Source organism: Ambystoma mexicanum, chromosome 11, assembly GCF_040938575.1.
Source record: "Ambystoma mexicanum isolate Mex_15411 chromosome 11, UKY_AmexF1_1, whole genome shotgun sequence".
Taxonomy (NCBI): domain Eukaryota; kingdom Metazoa; phylum Chordata; class Amphibia; order Caudata; family Ambystomatidae; genus Ambystoma; species Ambystoma mexicanum.
The window spans coordinates 184,879,072-184,899,527 of record NC_090934.1 but is presented as its reverse complement, the minus strand read 5'-3'; the positions used below and the strand labels follow the sequence as shown (position 1 = coordinate 184,899,527).

General features: G+C 45.9%; 1 protein-coding gene across 25 annotated transcripts in view; it reads left to right on the top strand.

The window, feature by feature from the left end:
• Positions 1-20,456, top strand: part of LOC138503201 (mucin-2-like) — a 1,598,433-nt gene that overhangs the window by 1,540,286 nt on the left and 37,691 nt on the right. For 2 of the 25 annotated variants that reach the window (XM_069622774.1, XM_069622762.1), the window contains one exon: positions 9,265-9,311. The exons of the other annotated variants lie outside the window; for them this stretch is intronic. In XM_069622774.1, coding sequence (XP_069478875.1) covers positions 9,265-9,276 — 12 coding nt within the window. In that variant the 3' untranslated portion in view covers positions 9,277-9,311. The remainder of the gene's footprint in view (positions 1-9,264; positions 9,312-20,456) is intronic. 25 annotated transcript variants of the gene reach the window in all.

Below are 20,456 nucleotides of genomic sequence, written 5' to 3'. Positions count from 1 at the left end.
GGTTGATGTGTAGTTTGGACTCCGATGGAGACCAACGACCGCTGATTGTCAGATCGCTGTTATGGGCTCTCCACCCCGTGAGTGAGGCGTCCGTCACTACCGTTATCTCCGGCCATGGCTGCCAAAAAGATTTGAGAATGTTGTCCTTGCAAGCCCACCATAGAAGATCTTGAGCCACTCTGCTCGATACTTGCAGAAGATCTGACATATTCCCTACAAATTGGGATCACTGAGTCCTGAGGGCCCATTGAAGGGATCTGATTCTCAATCTGGCCTTCGGCACCAGAAAATGCAGGATGCCATGAGGCCGAGCAACCTCAATAAATCGTAGGCCGTTAGACGCTGGCAATTTTGAAACTTTGTTACCATCTGCAGAATGTGCTGAGCTCTCACCTCGGGTGGCGTGATTTTCCCTTTTGAGAAGGTATCATATTGGACTTCTTGTAATTGAGGGAGAAGCCCAGTCTGTGAAGGAAGTGGCAGGTGGTCTCCAGATGTCCCTGAAGGAGCCCTGATTAACCAATCGTCCAGGTAGGGGTAGACATGAATCCCCTCTCTCCTGAGACTCGCTGCCACTACTGCCATCAACATGGTGAAAACCCTCAGGCGGACGTCAGCCCGAATGGCAGAACTCGAAACTGATAGTGAGAGCTGCCAACCGCAAACCTTAGGTACTTTCTGTGCTTAAGATGGATTGGCACATGAAAGTAAGCATCCTGAAGGTCGAATGATACCAACCAGTCTTCGAGCTGAAGAGCCTGAAGGATCTGAGAAAGTGTGACCATCTTGAACTTGCCCTTCCTGAGGAACTTGTTCAAGTTTCTGAAATCCAAGATGGGTCTCAGTCCCCGTCCTTCTTGGGGATGAGAAAATAGGGGGAGTACCAGCCCTTGTTCCTCTCCGCTACAGGTACATGTTCTATTGCACCTTTCTCTAGCAGGGTTAAAATCTCCTGCACAAGGAGCGGGTCTGGTGTTTTGATACAGCTGGCTCCCGGTGGATGATCCCGAGGCCTTTTCAGAAACGGAAGGCAGTAACATTGGTCTACTGTTTCCAGTGCCCAAGCATCTGAAGTAATGCCCCACCCTATCTTCAGATATCGAGAAATTCTGCCTCCCAATGGGGTCTTGTGGGTTAAGACCTCAGAGTGGTTTAGAGGCGGCTGCAGCAGTGGCTGAGGGCAAAGATGCTGCTTCTGAGGCTGATTCTGCACTTCTCTCTCGTCCACCACAAGGACATTTTCTTTGTCCTTTCTGTACGGCCTGTCCTTTTCCTCTGCCAAGTGAGGAATATTATCGAAAAGAATGACCCCTCCAGGAAGATGAGCCTGAGTAGAGGTGTTGAGGTTGTAGAATGGAGGTGCTAAGGGACTTAGACGCCGCCCTGGAGGTCTGCAGCTTCTCCAAGCTCTTGTCCGCCTTGCTGCCGAACAAGCTCGAGCCGTTGAAAGGCATGTTGAGAAGTCTGGCCTGCACGTCTGGTGCAAACCCTGACTTTCTCAACCACGCAGATCTGTGTAGTACCGTGCTCGGAGCCATGGATCTGCTGATGCAGTCAGAAGTATCCAGCCCTGATTGGAGGCACTCTCCCATCGCCTCCTTGCCATCCTTGACAATATTCATAAAGTCTTCCCTTTCCTTGCCTTCTGGAATATGTTCAACCGCCCCTTTAATGCAGTCCCACAGGGTATGTGTAAACCTGACTAGGGCACAGGTGACGTTTGTGGACTTTAGAGCCATACTGCCTGAGGTAAACACCTTGCGGGCACAAGACTCCACTTTTTTATCCTCTCTATCAGGGGCTATAGAGGGATAAGATGACTGCCTAGAAGCAGTCGCTGCTTGGATCACCAAGCTCTCAGGTGTGTGGTGTTTTGTGAGGTAATCAGGGTCAGTGGACGATGGCCTGTATTTTCTGGTAGAGCTTCTTTCTATAGCTGAACCAGACTCGGGTGTTTCCCAATCAGCTTCCACCTATCTCTGCATAGCCTTGTGGAAAGGTAGCACTGGGTCCTTTTGCTGCCCCTGATACAGGATATCAGTCATGTCATCCTGCTCAAAGGTTGGTGAAGCTCTACTCCACCCCATGTAGTCCGTCACCCTATTCATAAGGTTCCTGTACCCCAAATCAGCATGATCTGAAGGGTCAGGTTTAGTAAACTCCAACTTTGGAGACGTATCAATGCCACTGGCAGAGTGTAGGGAGTCGCAGAGATCTTTTAACCTTGACTCAGGGTCAATTAATTCCTCAGGTACGTTCCTAGAGCCAAACCTGACTCCTTTTGGGGAAACATCTGAGGCACTTGACTCCTCAAAAATGGAGGACATAGACTTAAAGAAGTCATATTTAGGAACTGGCTTATATATCTTTTTTTTCTACTATTTTCCTCAAGGAACTTGTCGGAATCGTCGAGAGCGCCGATGGTTTACCCAATGGTGCTGTAACCGTCAAGGTCTTCGGCATCGAAGTGATCGGCTTCGATGGCGTCGACGAACCCATCGAGGCACTTGCCGTCTTTTGTCTCTTCGATGGAATCGGAGATGTACTCGATCCCCGAGTCGAAGTCTTCGAAGCCTTGGTGTCGGGTCGATGATGCTGAGACTCCGACTTGCTACTTGCCGAAGTAGCCTTTGACCTGTCTGCGTCGTCCAAGGGAGCGACCAGGGTCTTGCTCTTGCGAGGCTCTTTTGAGGGGGTTGAGGCCGCGTTCTCAAAGATTCACATCATTTTAGTTCGAAATGCCTCCCATTTTCTGGGGGAATCCGACCTAGTCGGACATGGACCAAGCTCCGTGGAGGAGTCTGCGGAAGAAAAGGGAGACCTGTGATGTCTCTTCTTTGATTTCTTGGAAGAAGTCGAAGAATGTTCCGATCGACTCTTCGATCTAGACCTCTTCTGGTGTCTATGTCGAGAGGAATCTTTGGATTTCCCCGACTTCTTGTACTTCTTCGAAGAGCCCTTCGAAGCATCCCGCCCCACTGCCAATTTACCGTTAAGTTTGCAAAGAGCTTTCTCTGTCATAGACAGGTAGGAGCCGCAGTCACCGGTCCAATGGTCGGGACCTAAACACCAAAGGCAAACTCGGTGGGGATCTGTGATGGACATTTTTGCCCCACAGTGATTACACTTTTTGAATCACGATTTTGGGGGATGAATGTGTCGATGATGATGACATTTTTTCTCGAGGGAAAAAACAAAGCACGCCGTTGTCTCGAAGCAGAGCTCTAAAAAACAGAATTGAAGCCAACGGGCGCACACAAGCTATTTGTACCATGAGTCACATTGACACGCTACGGCGACCTTCGTGGGACATCGACGTCTCGACCTCATGCACAGTGCCCTCTGCCGACATTTCTTTCCGAAGCAGCGAAGCTGCCGAGATACGACTATCATAGATGAGGAATACACAGGAGGACACAATCCATTCGAAATATTTATATGTCAATGCTATGCATGGTAATAAGGGGTCTTTATAGCTCATCTCTGCCTTTTGGTGGCATTGTTGCACATAGCTATGCAAGAGTAAAGGGGGTTAATGGCATAGGGCGGGAGGCAGGTTCAAAAACGATGTTGTTGATGAGTACATGCCGTAAGTGCTGAGTGCCAGTATAGTTCTTTTTGGATTTTGGTGTTGACCCTTGCATGTATGTTTTATTCAGAAGGGCAGATAAAATATTTTATTTTATTTATTTTATTGTGCATTTGTAAGGTGCTTATACGGCAAGAAATTGTGTTTGAATGTGCCCACAGGGCAAATTGGAGGGAACAGGGGAACAAAAGGCAAATACACTAACACTGATGGACAAGATAGAGGTGGTCCTACTAGGCCTTATGAGCATTCAGAATGTGCAAGTGCAGAGAGAGAGGGGGACAAGGGAAGGGGGTAAGTGCTAGAGGTTCCACAGAGGGGGAAGTGCCAGAGAGCCAGTTGCATGCAACAGGTAAGTGCTTGGCGGAGATCACTAGGAGTGGTCACCTGCCAGTACCATAAGTGCAGGCCTGTGGGACAACACAGGCAGTGGGTGCCCAAAGGCAAGTGCTGAAACAGGGCAGAGGCTGAAGGCGATTGGACGGAAGGCCAGGACCCAGAAGGACACATAAGGGCCCAGGCCACCGATCTCATCGACTGTGGGGTTTAGCATGGGAGGGAGGGAGAGGGAGAGGGGGAAGGAGGCAGTGAAGAGGAAAGTCTTGAGGAGCTTCCAGAATTTGAGGCGATCCAGCTCAAGACCGAGAGGAAGGGGGAGGCTGTTCCAGAGGAGGGAGCCAGCCGAGGAAGGCGATCGTCCATTAGCTCTGTTTATAGAAGCGCTTGACATGCAGAGAGTTGGCGCCTGAGAGAGTTGGAGCCTGAGGAGCGTAAAGATCTAGAGGGAGAGTATTTGGTGAGAGCAAGTTGTAAATAGCTTGGTACCCAGCCCCAGATGGCTTTATGGATGATGCAGAGGGATTTGAATTTGGTCCTTGCAGCAACCGGGAGTCAGTGGAGAGATACGATCCTTAGGCTTGAGGCCAAGGAAAAGTCTTGCAGCATTATTCTAGATAAGCTGGAGGGGGCGTAGTGCAGTAGAGGGGAGATTAAGGAAGAGGCTGTTACAGTAGTCCAATCTAGAGCGTACCAGTGCTCTAGAGACATTGAGATTCTGAGTAAAGGAAGGATACCTCTGGGGAGGTGGAGTTGAAAGTGGGCTTTCTTGACAAGGTCCAGGATGTGATGGAAGAAAGAGAGAGAGGAGTCGAAGATGACTCCAAGTTTTCTGGCTTCAGATGAAGGAGAGGGGGGAGAGCCGATGGATGGTGGCCAGAGTGAAGGGAGGATGGAGAGAGCAGGAGTCCTAATATGAAGGATATCAGTCTTGCTGGCATTGTGGCAGGGATCACTAGATGATCATTAGATGGCAGATATCTATTAGATGACAGAACTGGAACAATGGACAAGCAGCTGGCATGGATAGGGAGGGTGTGTGTGATAGGGGCAAAGATGTGGCAGCCTGTGCTATAGCTCAGCTGAGATGAATGTGATGATAGTGCTAAAGCTGTTGGGTGTGTAGGAGCCGTGCGTAGTGTAAGTTTGATAGTAGACTGAAAGGTCACTCAGTTAGTTGAGGAAGGAGTGTGGTTTGGGGTACTTGTGGCATTCTGTTATTGGGGATTTAGGGCTGCACTGAGCCAGTTGAGTTCCAGACTGCTGTAGATTTGAGAGCAGAAGTATGTGTTACGCTCACCTGGTCTCTGCGGAGGCGTTGGGGTACGGTTGCAGCCCTCCATGGACTTGAATCACCTCCCTTCAGGCCTCTCCCTCAGTAGAAAAGCTGTAAGCGGTGGTACGTGGGGAGACTGCTCCTGTGAATTATGGAAGATAAGCTCTCCGTCCTGCTACTTCTGGCAGGGACGCATCGAATGGGATCTAGTTCCTTCACTGATCCCTGAAAAGGATTAGTCCAGTCCAGCTGCGACTATGCTTCTCCTTAAGATTGGTAAGTGTTTCTTGAGCTCTTGTGATGCTGTTCGTTCTGTTTAATGTCGTTATATGTTGCTCCTAATTTTGCCCGCAATAATGTCTCTCTTCTGTTTTCTTCCCTTAGATGGAAACGCGGCCTAGATGCAGCTGTGAGATGTCAGACGCGGCCGGAGGGGAAGATTGAGGCTACCGGAATGTTTGACAGCAGGTAAGCGAAGGTTTATGGTAAAGCGCGAGGTATGGCGAAGCGCAACCTTAAACTGACTGTTTTTTCAATGTCTAACCTTGTCTTCTGTTTCTCCTTGGAGGCGCTGCTGTCGGCAATGGAGCGTGTCGTGCTGCGGTGCCAAGATGAAGATTTCAGCGTTCCGGAAAGTGTAAAGATGAATAATTGGCTCACCGAAGAGATGTACCGGTAAGAACAGCTTCCCCCAGTTGGTAAGTATGCTGGCAGGAAGCAGGATGTCCAGGAAGCAGGATCTTCAAAGGTAAGTCTGACCTCAGGCAACGGTGAGCGTTACGCTGCTTGCAAGTGCAGAATAACGCAAAGCACTGGCCTTAAGGATGAGCAGCTTATATAGATGAGCTTCTGAAGCCACGCCCACCAGGTTCAGCCTGCCTGTCACACCCGAAGGCAATCCATTAGCAGCCACACCCAAGAATACACTTGGGGCTACTTAATGAATAGAATGTTCAGGTTAATGCATTCTGCTTAATGTATGGAATGTTCAAGGTTAATGCATCTGCTTAATGGATGGAATGTTCAAGATTAATGCATCTGGAGTACTATGTCCATAATAAAGGCTTTTGGTGTCAAATGGATGTTCTTGTTTACCTTTGTTCATGAGCCTGGAACCAAAGGCTCCAGGATAGTGTCCACCCAGGTCTCCTGTGCATGCGACCCCTGCATGCCTGTGCCCCTGACTTCATGACCATGACAGTATTGTTGTTATGGCATCCATCGAGGTGAGTGTTCTCACTGTTCTGTATTCCATTTTATGGCGTATTGTGGGTTGGTGGGAGTGTCTCATAGCTGATGACATCTGTGCCAGTACTCCGGACTACGAAGGCATTAGGGAAGAAGGACCTGAATGTGCCCCATCTGCCAGGTGGTATTTATTTAGGCATTGTGAGGCTGATGAAAATAGGTCCCATAGCTATTTCGTTCTGCCAGTTTGGTACATGTGTCTTTTGGTCCAGGTTCACAATGGTTATATCGACCATCAACTCAGTATAAGGATTGATTCAACCCTGCATGATAAAAAATGGGCTTGCCTTAACTAACGGAAAAACCAAGTAGATTATTATTGGCACTAGGGTGTCATCTTCAACTCCTCCCTCCCCTTCTCACTCCATATTGCTGACCTTGCCAAGAAGGCCCACTATCAGCTTCACCTCTTCTGAGGTATTCTCCCTTTCCTCACCTTCACCCAGAAACCCAATGTCTCTAGAGCTCTGGTCCTCTCAAGGCTTGACTATTGTAACAGCCTCTTACTTAATCTACCTCTCTCCTCACTCCCCCCCGTCAACTAATCCAGAATAGGACTGCAAGACTTATCCTTGGCCTCAAGCCCAGGGACCATATCTCTCCAACCCTAAAATATCTCCACTGGCTCCCGTTGGTTGTAAGGATCAAATTTAAGACCCTCGGCTTCATCCACAAGGCTTTCTGGGCCAGGGACCACACTCTATTCAACACTCTCTCCCTAAATAACTCCCTGCTAGAGCCCTTTGGTCCTCTAGCTCCAAATCTCTGCAGGTCTGGCATTTCTTCAAGCAGAGAGTGCGGCTAGATCTCTCTCTTCGGCAGGAGCTTCCCTCTTGGAACAGCCTCCCTGCCCCTCTCAGTCTTGAGCCAGATCTCCTTAAGTTCCAGAACCTCCTCAAGACTTTCCTTTTCTCCTCCTCCTTCCATCTCCCACTCCACTGCTAGTCTCTTCCTCAGCTATGACTGGATGCCTGTGTCTCTTATGAGTCCCTGGATTCAGGTCCTCCTTCGTCTAGTCCCCTACCAGCACTTACCCTTCCCCGATTAGCCTACTTAGACTGACTCCCCCATCCCATCACACTATTCCCTTACCCTATTTTCCCCTTGGCACTTGCCCTCCTGGGCACCCTCTTGCACTTTCCCAGCCCCTTGAGCCCCCCTCTCCCAGCACTTCTCCCTCTCCCCCACTTTCTATCATTCCCCGACCTTCCTCCTTCCCCTTGCACTTCTTCACACTGCACTTGCACAATCCGAATGTCACAAGGCCTAGTAGGACTGTTACTGTTGTTTTTCGCCTATATCTCCCTTCCTCTTCCCTCTTGTCTTGTGGGGCCTGGAAAAACTTTCTTCTGTATAGGCTCCATACAAATGTTCTATAAATAAATAAAAATAGTCATAAAATTAGGAAATTGAGAACTAAACCCCAGTCCACGCTGGTTGTCTCATGAATAATGTTTTGTTGTTTTGTCCATGTCTGTTCTGCTGCCCTGCGCCTTCATGCCTCCAGGCCATAGAGCACATTATACATTTATTAACATAACTTGGGGATTAATGTCTGTAATGGTAATCCTGAGTGTTTCACGTGCTCTGTTAGTCTATGCCTGAGGTGGTTATTCCCCACTCATTCCAACTACAAAAGGCCTGAGCCAGTCTCACATACCTAGATTCAGCCAAAGAGGGCCATGTAACATTATCAAATGGCTGGTTGAACCATGCAAATCTTTATATTACCATCATAGCTCAAGATTAGCTTCATAAGCCATGCACCACCAACAACTGCCAGGTTCAGCCTCCCCTGTCCGGGATCAGCTACATATGTCCATGTATCACTTACACATGTCAGGAATATTTATCTATGCGCAACTACCAGCAATGAATGACCAGTCTAGACATAAGCCCATGTACCATCATCAAATGGCAGGTTCAATCATATGTCACGTACCAAATTGCCAGGATGAACCCTATTTAGATATGCATTACCATTATTTGCCAGGAAAAGCTTTGTATGCTTGCTATACTTAGGTTAATTCATATATATACCTGTACACCATCATCAAATGCAAGGTACAGCCTCATACACCCACATTCAGTCCTATATGCCCATCTATCCCCATCAAATGTTCTGTTGAGCTTCATGAACCCATGTCCCACCATCAAATGCCATTTTCAATCCCAGATGTCTTGGTTCAGCTATATATGCCGATGTACCATTAATAAATGCCAGGTTTAGCTATATCGGCCCAGGTACCATCAATACATGCCCGGTTTACTTTTATATGCCATTGTACTTCCATCAAAAGCAATATTCAACTGTATATATGCATGAACCATAATCTGATGCCTGATTCAGCTATACATGCTAATGTACCATCAGCAGATGCCAGGACCTGCTTCATATTCCTGTTCCACACAACCAAAAATTGGCTGATTCAGCCTGGCTTGCAGCACATACCGCATTGTTAAATTTTCTAAGCAGCGAGTGGAGGTCTAACAGCCAAACATGTGCTGATCCAGCAAAAAAGGCTGTGTAAATATTAGAATTTAAAAATATGTAGGCAGTGCATGCTTTCTTCTCACACTCAGCATGCCAGAATCCAAGGGACAGGGAGACTAAAATCACTTGACTTAGCAAATGGAAATCTCCCCCTTTGGAGGCATCTCCCCTGTGTTCTGCGCTGGGATGCCCCACCAGGTTAATATGAGCCCACCTGGTATGCTTGCTAGCCTGAAATGTTTGAGAGCTGAATCTTGAGGACTCAACCATCTATTCGAAGAAGGCAGCATGACTAACCTTTTCCCTTTTGTTCACTTTTAGTGCCTGAGTTGAAGATTCTACTCACTATCGGCCATTTGATGCAGGAGGTATTCAGTTGTTTATATGCTAAATATTTTTCATGTACTTTTAGAATGTTTTTAGAACCTATCTGCCAGGGACACACGTTTTTTTGGAATACCTGACTTTAGGAATTACATTTATTTTGTTCATAAATGTATGCTTATTTTAATTTTTATTTGTGTGTGATTTATTATACATTATTCAAAATATACATAAAACATCATACATTAATTATACAGAATAAAAAAGTTTACATACAAAATGGGGTAAGACAAAAGTATAATATATTTAAAAATGTCCTATATTTAGACATATAAAAAGTATTCTTTAACAATATATTTCCAGACTCTTGCAGGAATAATTAATAGATACAATTATTGATGAAATTGCATTGCTATTTAGAATTCATACCCAGAATTTATTGGATTCAAGGCTTGCTTGATTATGAACAAAATGCCTAAAAAAAACTGAGACTTATGTGTAAAACAGTGTAGTCGATGAACAAGAGCTCAAATGTTTAAATTGATGAGCAACAATATCTAGATAATCTGAGATCTATGGCAATTTTTTGACGTGATCCTAAGATATCCATGATCGCATACAAATGTAGCCTTAGCTGCAGAAAAACAAACATTCATTTCTTATTTGGAAATTTAGTTCAATATTTTGGAAGAATTGTATAGCCCTTTTCATTTCAGATACAATAATGGTAGAAACAAGTTTTTATTTGCCAGCCAAATTTCTAGTTTGGATCCAATCCCGTGACTATAGTGTTTGTTTAACATTGTTTGGATTTTAAATGAGATCTATTGTATTAAGACATCAAGATTTCAATATACATGTGCATCCCTGTATCCACATATTTAAGACTAAACATGCCTTGGAGCACATAACATAATGAAGCTTTGTAAACATAGAATTAAGTGGAGGAACAGTGAAAACTTCTTCCAATTAATAGTAGTCTGGATATAAAGTAGAACGAGTTTGTATCTAAGATAGACGATGAGGGGACCATTGGGTATGTTTCAAACTTTCTTCTATAAAGGTGCTTCCACTATTAGCCAATCAATTTTTTACATTTCAGGATTTAGTTTTGAACTGTAGGTAGGTTTGGGAATCACGTGCATGTTATCGAACCTTAATATAGGTATTTGTAAAAAAGTTGATGTATTTTCCATTTACCTTTTTCATTTGTGCCGTGAAGGATGTGGGGAGTAAGCACATTTGACCCCTAGTGTCCTTTGAGTACATTTTCTTATTGATCATGTACCTCAGGTACTTCCAATGGTGAACCTTTCGAGCTTCACACTATTCAGAGTCCATAGAAAGGATCATTGCTTCTTATATGGTTGAATGATCATCACCTTGGTCTGATTGGTGTTAATGTCTAAATCATTCCTTTCCATTTATGTTTTTCACTACAGAAGGTCTTTGTTGTAGGCCAAAAGGTGTTTGGTCTAGAATGACTAGATCGTCTGCATACACAAGGCATTGAATGTAAGCCAGGCAGGAAAGCTTTAGAAGTATCCAAATCAAGGACTAGGCCTGCGGTATATAAATTAAATAACACAGAGGCTAAAATGCAGCCTTGGCATAGACCACTGTTGGTAGAAATTGGCCCAGATAATGTACCCTCTATGCTTAGGCATACTTGGACTTTAGTGTTTAAGTGCAGGTCTCTCAGAATGTGTATTAAATGAGGTTGGCACTTCCATTTCCTCAATTGTTCCTACAAGCATTCTCGGTTTACTCTGTCAAATACTGAAGTTAAGTTGATAAATGCTACAAATAGGGACTGGCCATTCCTATTAGAGTCATTCTGCAATAACGAAAGTAGGAGGTCATTAACGTTTATATACAGTCGTTTCCTAAAGCCCAACTGGGTTTTATAAATGATGGCCCTTTCAAGCATCTATCAATTTAATTCTGCTAAAATCAAGGCCGAGAATATTTTATTTGAGGAATCCAGGAGTACTGTTGGGTGATAGTTAGCTGGGTTTAATCGATCCCCTTTCTTTTATAGGATAATTAGATGGGAGAGTTTCCATGAAGATGTAACGCTCACCTGACTCCCACGGAGGCGCTGGCCTAGTTCGCGCTGCTGTGACCTCTTCTAAGGTGATGCGCAGGGTTCGGAAGACGGACTGGACCGGGCCCCCAAATCTGGCTTGTTTGGCTCGCATAAGTATCCTTCTGTAGACGAAAATAGGGGATTAACTGTCTGCGGGGTAATGCAATCAGCCTCCCACTTTCCCCTATCACCCTCCTCGAAACCCTTCTGTGATTCCTCGTAGCGTCTCACCTTAGGGTCTGGAAGGACGAGCTCTCCATCCTGCTTCTGATGCAGGGGCGCGTTGGTATCCAGTTACTTCACTGGATTTTCGGATTGGTGAGAACCAAACTTGCTTGGCTTCCAGGTAAGTTTTTTGATAAGAGGTTCCCCTTGTGTCCATGCGTTAATGTACTAATGCTAGTGTCTTTTTCCCCATAGGGGCCGTGGTACGGAATGCCGGGGAACAGGCACCGACCCGAGATGAGAGGTGAAATCCTTGTAGAAATCAGGTAAGTCTTTAATGAGCGTTTTTTGGTAATGTCTTTTCATTTGCTCATTAACGCTGATGTCTCTTTTTCCCCTTAGGGGCCGGGGTCCGGAAATGCCAGGATGCGGCGCAGACCCGAAATGAAGAGGGAATGAATCAACAGGTAAGTCTTAACATGGAGATTTAGCTTTCCTTATTCCCTTCTCTCTCTCACCTTTTGTTCTGGTCTTTTTCTCCCTAGGCGCTGGGGCGTGACTGCGAATCCGGATGATCGCTGCTGAGCATGGAGGCGCCCAGTAAAGGTGAGTGGAATGCGGCGCTGCAGCGATCGACGTGATGAGCTTTTAAATAAATGTCTTCCTTTTCAGGATTGTCGGCGAGATGTCTCCGGGATGCGGATTTAGCAGGTAAGGACTTTTCCTTCTTCTGTTCTCTTCTTCTCTTCCTTTGCAGGTGATCCAGGATGCTGGCAGGCGTGGCAGAAGTCAGGATGCAGGAACAGACACGGTGAGCGTCCAGCTGCTAGATGCAGAACAACGCGAAGCACGTGTGGCTGTTCGGGTGGGGTTTAAATAGCCTTGGAAGAAGTTCCAGGTATGTATCCTTCCTCCAATCAGGTATGTATCCTTCCCCGACCACGCCCGGATGGTAAATTAGTCCCACAGTTAAAGTAGTTCCTTTCAGGCCTCAAGGAGGCCGGGGTCCTGCAGCATGGTCTGCATCAGGTAAGTGCACCCAAGCACATCCATAATGAGCCTGGTGCCTATGGCGCCAGGACTGATGTCTTTTATGAGCCTGGCGCCGTAGGCGCCAGGACACTGTCCAAAGGGCCCCTATATGGGGTTGCTGGGTCCTTCCTTGGGGACTGGATGTCCGCTTTCCGGGACGCAGGGCTTGAACCGGCTCCCCGGAAGCGGGCATCATGACAGAAGAGTGCAAAATACTGTGACTTATGATTGAATCAAAGAGTATTTTAAGGATGAAGCTCCAGGTGGATAGGTCCCCTTTCATTAGGGATGCCATCAGGGCCCTCAGCCTTTGAAGATTTTAATTTTTTAATTAGTGACTTTCTGTTTGACACAGTACGAGAGTATTTATTAGGGGCCTGTACTGCCTTCCGGGAGGTAACCAACGGGGCATATAAATCAGTGACGTATCAATGCCACGTTAGTTCAGCGATAGGGTTGTTTTCGGTTTCTCCTTGAAGCAGCTCTGCTTTGCTCGTGTTGACGAATCTGAGGATACCGCCCCTTCCCACCTAGGGGAGACCTTTCCCGTGGTGCCATGGCAGTGCTTCCACAGTAGAATGGTCCCCATGGGGGTGGTGCACTGAAAGAGATCACATGGGCATGGAGCCCCCTATGGGATTGGGAATGACTGTCCTCATAGAAAGCAGTGTGCCCCCGCTTCAGTATACCCAACCCCTTCTCCAGTACCAAATCATTCTTCCCCCTTTTTAGATAGAGTGGTCTATTGTCAAGTCAAGTCAACCTAATACACTTGACAAGAAGACCAAATAATACCAAGTATGTGGCATCTGCTTTTAAAATAAGTACTGTAAAGAAGAAGATGACCGAGAGGCCAAGGATCACTCCAGCTTGAGTGGTCCAGCTTCTCACAGGATGTGGTTGGCCGAAGTGAATACAACCATCTGCTGTGGGAGTTCAAAAGGAGCTCAGCTGGGAAGAAATAGGAGAACAATCCTCTGAGGAGGAACTGCGGGAGCCGTGCAGTGGACGAGCCGACAAGAGCCAAAAGGGAATCTGTGAACGGAGGAGCAGGAGAACCCGAATGTAGTCCAGGATGGAGGGACTATGTGGGCTGCTGCTGAAACAAACCTTTGGGCACCACAGGCCATGACAAAGCATCAGAGGGAGACGATATCTGCAGCTGGGCAGAGTCAGAGGTCGCCAGACCCGCTGTAGACCCCGCTGGTCGCCCGAAGGCTACCGCAGCCTCGAGAAACAATGCAGCTGCTCAGGAAACACCGGAATCTGCAACAAAGAAGCGAACAGGTATGCTGGTTGCCCGAGAGGCGTTAGAAGTTCGGGGAAGCAAGGGGGTGAAGAAAGAAGTTTGAACAAGAGGGTCTGGGACCCTGAAAGGAGGTTTCAAGTCTGGTACCCGCACCCATATAGAAATCAAGATAAAAGAGGGTCTGAGACCCCGAGAAAAACCAAGATTGTGGTTTGGCAAGGGAGTGAACCAAGCAAATGCGATAACGGATTGCAAGTCTGAGGCCTGCACCCATATGATAAAACTCAAATAAGAGGGTCTGGGACCCTAATTGCAAAAGAGGTAAATAAGTAAGAGTTGTATGCTTGGCAGGGGAGTAAACCAAGCGTACTCAATGCTACATTGGGATTCTGGGACCTGCTCCCATATGAAAGGCAAGAGCCGAATGTAACGAAGAACGACGCTGCGAGAGAAAGAGAGACAGTCCATGAGAGGACAGTTGTTTGGCAGGAGAGTGAACAAAGCTGTTCAGAGGATTAGGAGTCTGGGACACACACCCACACAAGAGATTGAGAATAAGAGGGTCAAGAACCCTGGAAATGAAAATCACTAATGAGAAGTATGCCAAGATGGTGGGATAAAGAACTGTAAATCTAAGAAGAATATCCTTGTGAATTGACCAGTGACATTTACCCAAAAGGATACTGGGCTCAGAGGCCCAAAAGGAAGGAAAGTGGAATAAGTAGAAGTCTAGGGGAAAGGAGCACAACCCTAGGATTGGAATCCTATATATTTGTGAGCATTGTTTATTTCACCAGTTTTGATTACTCAAGAGACTGGGAACTTTCTGTTGGTTGGAAGCACCATGAACAACTTACTTTGGATAGAGATCATCCTTGCACAGTTGGTTTTAGTTATTAGTATTAGAGGGAGAAGTAGGATTTTAAGAGACGACAGTGACAGACCTTTTGGTTTTGGACATTCTGACAAATTTACTAGTTTTCTTTGAGGCAGGGAATCCCCTCTTAACTTTAGGGATAGAGAGGCATTTTGCCAACCCTTTCCTGATCAGTAAAAAAATGTATACCCCAAAATATGCCACCATTGTGTCTGAGCCTTACTGCATCCTTACATCATTAAGTCCCCAAAACTTTGGGTGCTATTTAGGGCACGCGAGTGCATCATTCTCTCTGCATCTTATGGGCTTTTAACCAATGTTTACATTTCTGTTTTATTTGTCTATGTTCTTGACTTGTATCATTCGAGATGTAATTTGGACCCAGTCGTAGGTTCCTCCTCATATCACCGGAGTCGGTCGCAGAGTCTTTGGGTCTGTGTCTGCTTCAAACTTGCTACTGGATTTTCTACTGAGGTGATCTGTATCCTGAACTGACAACAAACCTCTAGTCCTTTTTCTACTTCTACTGACCCGGAAACCCAGCATCCACCACTTTAAAAGCTACTTTGTGCCGCAGAGCGGCCGCGGAGTCGGTCACAGAGTCTTTGGGTCTGTGTCTGCTTCAAACTTGCTACTGGATTTTCTACTGAGATGATCTGTATCCTGAACTGACAACAAACCTCTAGTCCTTTTTCTACCTCTACTGACCTGGAAACCCAGCATCCTCCACTTTAAAAGCTACTTCCTGCCGCGGAGTCGGTCGCAGAGTCTTTGGGTCTTCGGGCTCTGTGGGACTCCTGCGGCCTGCTGCGCTCATCACTGCCCTACCGCGAGTTTATGCGTGAGCTCATAGGATTTCTGCAATCAGAGGTGAGCAACAATACAAACTTTCCATCTGGTATTACAACATATATGTGCACGGCGCCCACTTAAAACACACCATTGCTGGACTTCCCACGTTTGTGAACTCCTGCCTTAATATATCGAGAGACATGCAGTCACTGTACACAGAACAGAACTCCGATCTTACACGCTATCCATATTGTGCAAACTACTTAAACATTGCTTGGCAAACAGCCAAATCCGAAAGCGATATTTGCATAGTGTGTGAGACGTGGCGCTCTCACCTCTGATACTTGAACATTTTGTCTTTACTCAACCTGTAATAGCTTGCCGTGCGAGAGCCGGCGGGGCTTTTGCCCTTCGATCTTGCACACTTGTACCATTTGTTTAGCGTGTGAGAGACTGCGGAGCATCGGCTCTTTGATCTCACACGCCCTTCAAGTAACTCTCCAGCTACTGCTCCAGCGTGTGAGAGACTGCGGAGCATCCGCTCTTTGATCTCACACACTTTCTAAAGTAACTTTTCATCCACCACAGACTGTGTAAACCAGGCGATTACTATCACTGAATAGTCAAGTTTTGATGTGATACTTGCATAGTGTGCAGGTATCTGCGAGGTAAAAGTCATCTGCTATCGGCACCCACACATTCAGCCATTGCTCCAGCTTGAAAGACCCTGTCGTGCGAGAGCCTGCGGGGCACCTGACCTTCGCTCTCGCACACTTCTGCCTGATTTATTCAACTACAGCAGATTCTTCACATTATATATCTGTGCCCTCGTATACAAGAACCAAACTTCAAGACAACCTTTTATTGCATGCGAGAAACTGCGGGGCTAGTGCCCTTTGATCTCGCTACCAGCCTGCACCTATTGATAGACATTAGCGTCCACTGGAAAGCTGGCAACCAAGATCATGTCCTCGAAGTCTCCTAAAATCATGTCTGGCCCCAAGACTAGATTACGCTGTAAACTAGGCTCTTCTCCTGCCTCTAGCCAGAACGAACTAAAACAGCTGACCTTGGAACAAACTATATCAAAGAAACATAAGTGTGTGCCATCAAATTACCTCATTCCGGAGGAATTAATTGACCAAGAGCTCCTTCAAATAGACTCTCAACTTCCAAACCATAAAACAAAGGAGCATAATAGAGACCCACATCAACATTCAGAATTTAACACAGCTCATCTGGATCAAGTGCCTTCATGCGCCCAAGACACAAATGTGGATCCACTCCGGCGCCCAATACCCTTAACAAAGGACTGCACCCTTGAGACTGAACTAACATTGATTATTACATCTAATAACAAAGATGTTTCCATAACAACTACTAACAAAGAGCCTGAGGAGCCTGCAACTTTTTCAGCGAGCAAGAACGAAGATGTTTCAAAAACTAGCAATGGAAAAATGAACCAACAGACAGTGTTCACGCAGCAATGAACCCCTAACGATACTGGAAATCCACGTAGTAACTTGTCCCCATGCAATTCTTGCCTGCATGGAAATTTGGCGCCAGAGACAAACACGGAAGAACCGCCAATTGGGACTGCTCAGAAGAACAATATTACTACAGCCAAAAAGACTTCAGATGTCAACGAAAAGGATCCCTCGCCTATAGATATCATCCACCAATCAGAGGAATGCTCCAATTATTTTCCACCTACATCCACCCCTGCATGTTCACTATTCCAAAATCCACACCGAACAACAGCCAAAAAGGAGCAAGCTAGACCAGCAAAACTAAAATGGCTGAGCACTCATCTTAATATTCCACAAACCAAAAACAAAGACAATGACCAATTATCTAAAACACCAAAGCTGCTAGACTCTCACTTGATATCACAGAAATTGAGTCCATAATGAACAGCGTGGAGAACCAGAAAGCAATATTTGGCAACATCTCACTTAGATGTCCAGAAGCTACCTTCACCCCAGTTAACAAACACTGCCCCTCTATCACGGCGAACACAAAGAAACTACGAGAAACAACGTTGATTCTACCACAAACTATCCCAACAATAAATCATCCAAAGCAAAGACCAAAAACTGAGGAAAGAAGTCCTCCAAAACATTTCTCATATGGCTTTCAAGAATCCTTTTAAACACCATTAGCTGACCAAGAAATCCAGAAATCAAGGGCATCAATTCATACCAAGAAAACCCATAATCTGGACCCGCATATGGAGAATCTGACCTCCGATCAAATAACCCAGCCAAGAATTCCAACAACTATGATCGATTTACAAAATATGCTGATAGCAGTTGTATCACAATCAATGACACCTTTTCTTAAATTACAAGAAGATTCCAAGGATGCTATTCGAGATCAAGCCACACTGTTAGCCCTAATTCACACAACACAGGTATATATTGAGAAATTTCTAGCAACACTCAAAAAAAGATTGGATTCGGAAGCAGAGCAATTGTTGAGATGGCAACAGAGACTATGCGAAATTGCAAGAGGTGATAGAGAAGAAAAAAATAGAGTCATGTCTAACGTTATGGCTTGGATGCAACTGCCTCCACTGCTACAGCCATTAGATTTGATTGCCACTAGAACGATACCGGACATACAAAAAAATGTACCTTACAGACCTGCACCATCTAGAGAAGTACAAATTCCAGTCGGAGGTATCAACAATTTTTCAATTCTGGAAACTACCATAGTTCCTTTAAACATAAATAAAGAAAGTCTCCCAAGAGCGGATATTTTCCAAATTCTCACGCCAGGATCAAAGACTACAAATGCGCAGATAGGAAAGCCAGCAATAACAACAACAAAAAGAAAAACCTGGAAGCATCAAACAGAATGGTTCAAGGGCCTTCCTATGTGCAATAAACCAACCAACGAAACATTCGATCACTCACTCGGTAACCTCTGCGAGTCGACTAAAGAAACCTAATGCCTTACCAGTGGAAAGCAACGTTTCAAAACAACTACCTGGACCGCCAAATGGAACTGATCAGAACGTTTCAATCATCACAGATGACTTACTAGATCTTACTATGCACACAGACCATCATGAAGAAGATGTCAATGAACATTACACTTAACAAATCTAATCTTATTATCGTGGATGAGTATACAGCAATTACATCTCAAAGCTTGGACCTGACATGCGAGGACATATCAGATGTCTCAATGCTAGATAAAATCTCCTCAGCCACAGAATCTATAGCTGACGAAGAGCACATAGATGCCTTATTACCATCTAGACAAACTAGAGAACATCAAAACTCCTATTTGGGGAGTCCACATGAAATGACATACATGCCTGGTCACGACCGGACAGCCCGATCCAACCAAAAGTTAACAATACAAGATGACTGTTAGGCAGAACCCTGTGCAGTTCCCTCTGGGACCACTGAAAAAGATTTAAGACTACAGGTGTTTGGCAGTAAACCCACTTGGTAGCAGTCTGTACCACACAGATTCACTTGGTAGCTGTGGCTGAGCAGTCAGACTTCCCTCAAGAAGAGTTAGGCAGTATACAGAGCATTCACAATTGGTCAAAAGAACACAGTAGAACAAGTAAACACTGACCAGGGCTTGGTGTAAAAGAGATATAATTATTTATTTAAAACCACATCTAGAAAAACACACAGGCACTAATAGTAAGCAATTCAAAAACACGGTCACTAAAAGATATACACTCCCTTAGAAGAATATTAGACAAGTCTTAAGTAAAGCCCCACTTATTTTCAGACAGCGGTGAGCGCTTAACGCAGATGGCACTCTAATAATTCGTTTTAAAAGGGAGAGAAAAGCAGAGTATAATTTGAAACAGATCCCAACACTTTTGCGAGAACACAACAAGAGAGAAAGGAAAAGTAAAAACTGTGGGTTTAGAGTTCAGTAGGGCGGATCCACTTTAAGGGGATCAAAACGAAATGTGTCCAAGGTCACACAGTTGCACTGCACAAAAGTCTTGTAACGGTTCAAAAAGGAGATGGACCAAAGAAAGGGACCAGTTAGAAGGTCAAGGCGGCCAGCCCAGTCCAGAAAGTTAAGGGGTTATTATTACCTTGTAGCAATCTTTAGAAAGGGAGGCCTGGCGGACACGGTACCTTAAAGTGGTGAGAATACTCCAGCGCGGGCAGTTGTTTCTGGCAGCGGATGCAAGTCGGTGCTTCGTCCGGGGGAAGAGAGGATCTCGTCGGGGAGGAAGACAGGAGTCCGTTGCACTGCCAGGGAAGAAGCCAGCCGCGGAGTTCTCAGTTAAAAGGAACGGTCCTTTTGTTCGCGGTCCAGTGGCAAGTGGCTATCCGGTTGCCGGGGTGCTTGGCACGGGCAATTCGACCACAAGCCGGTCTGGGGTGCGAAGAGAAGAGGGTAAACTGGTTGTGCCCACCAGTCAGGGGAAGAAGCCTCTCCAGCCGGGAGATCTTCTCTGTCGGCGGGAAGTGGTGAGTCGGTGGTGTCGCCGTGGTAGGTCAGCTCAGCTTCTCCCTCGTCGGATTCTCATGTCCTGTGGAGACTTCTGAAGTTCCAGTCCCCAAAGCCCTGCTTTTATACAGCACACCCCCATTCACTCAGCCTAGCTGTCAATCAAACATGCTAAGTGGTGAGCCGGCCAGCTCAAAACTTGGGCCAATCACACAAGAGTGCGACTTGAGTTACTAAGGTAACTCAGTCCAGGGTGCCTAAACCCCCTGCCACACCCCCTGTGGTACCCAGACAGAGTGGCACCACTTTTGGAGGCTTCTGTGGAGAAGCCCGCCAAAAATGGAACAAAGGGCTCGACTTGGGTTGGAGTCACAGAAGAGAACACAAACGCCATTTTAGAATCGAGTCCTGGCAAAAAATACCAACCAGCGAATTAATATTAAATAAATAAACCGGCTGTATGTTCGAGGCTATGAGAATTAAATAATTAAAGGTAGTAGCCTCGAACAATGGGAAAATCCCATAGGAATATATTTGCGGTGGAATAT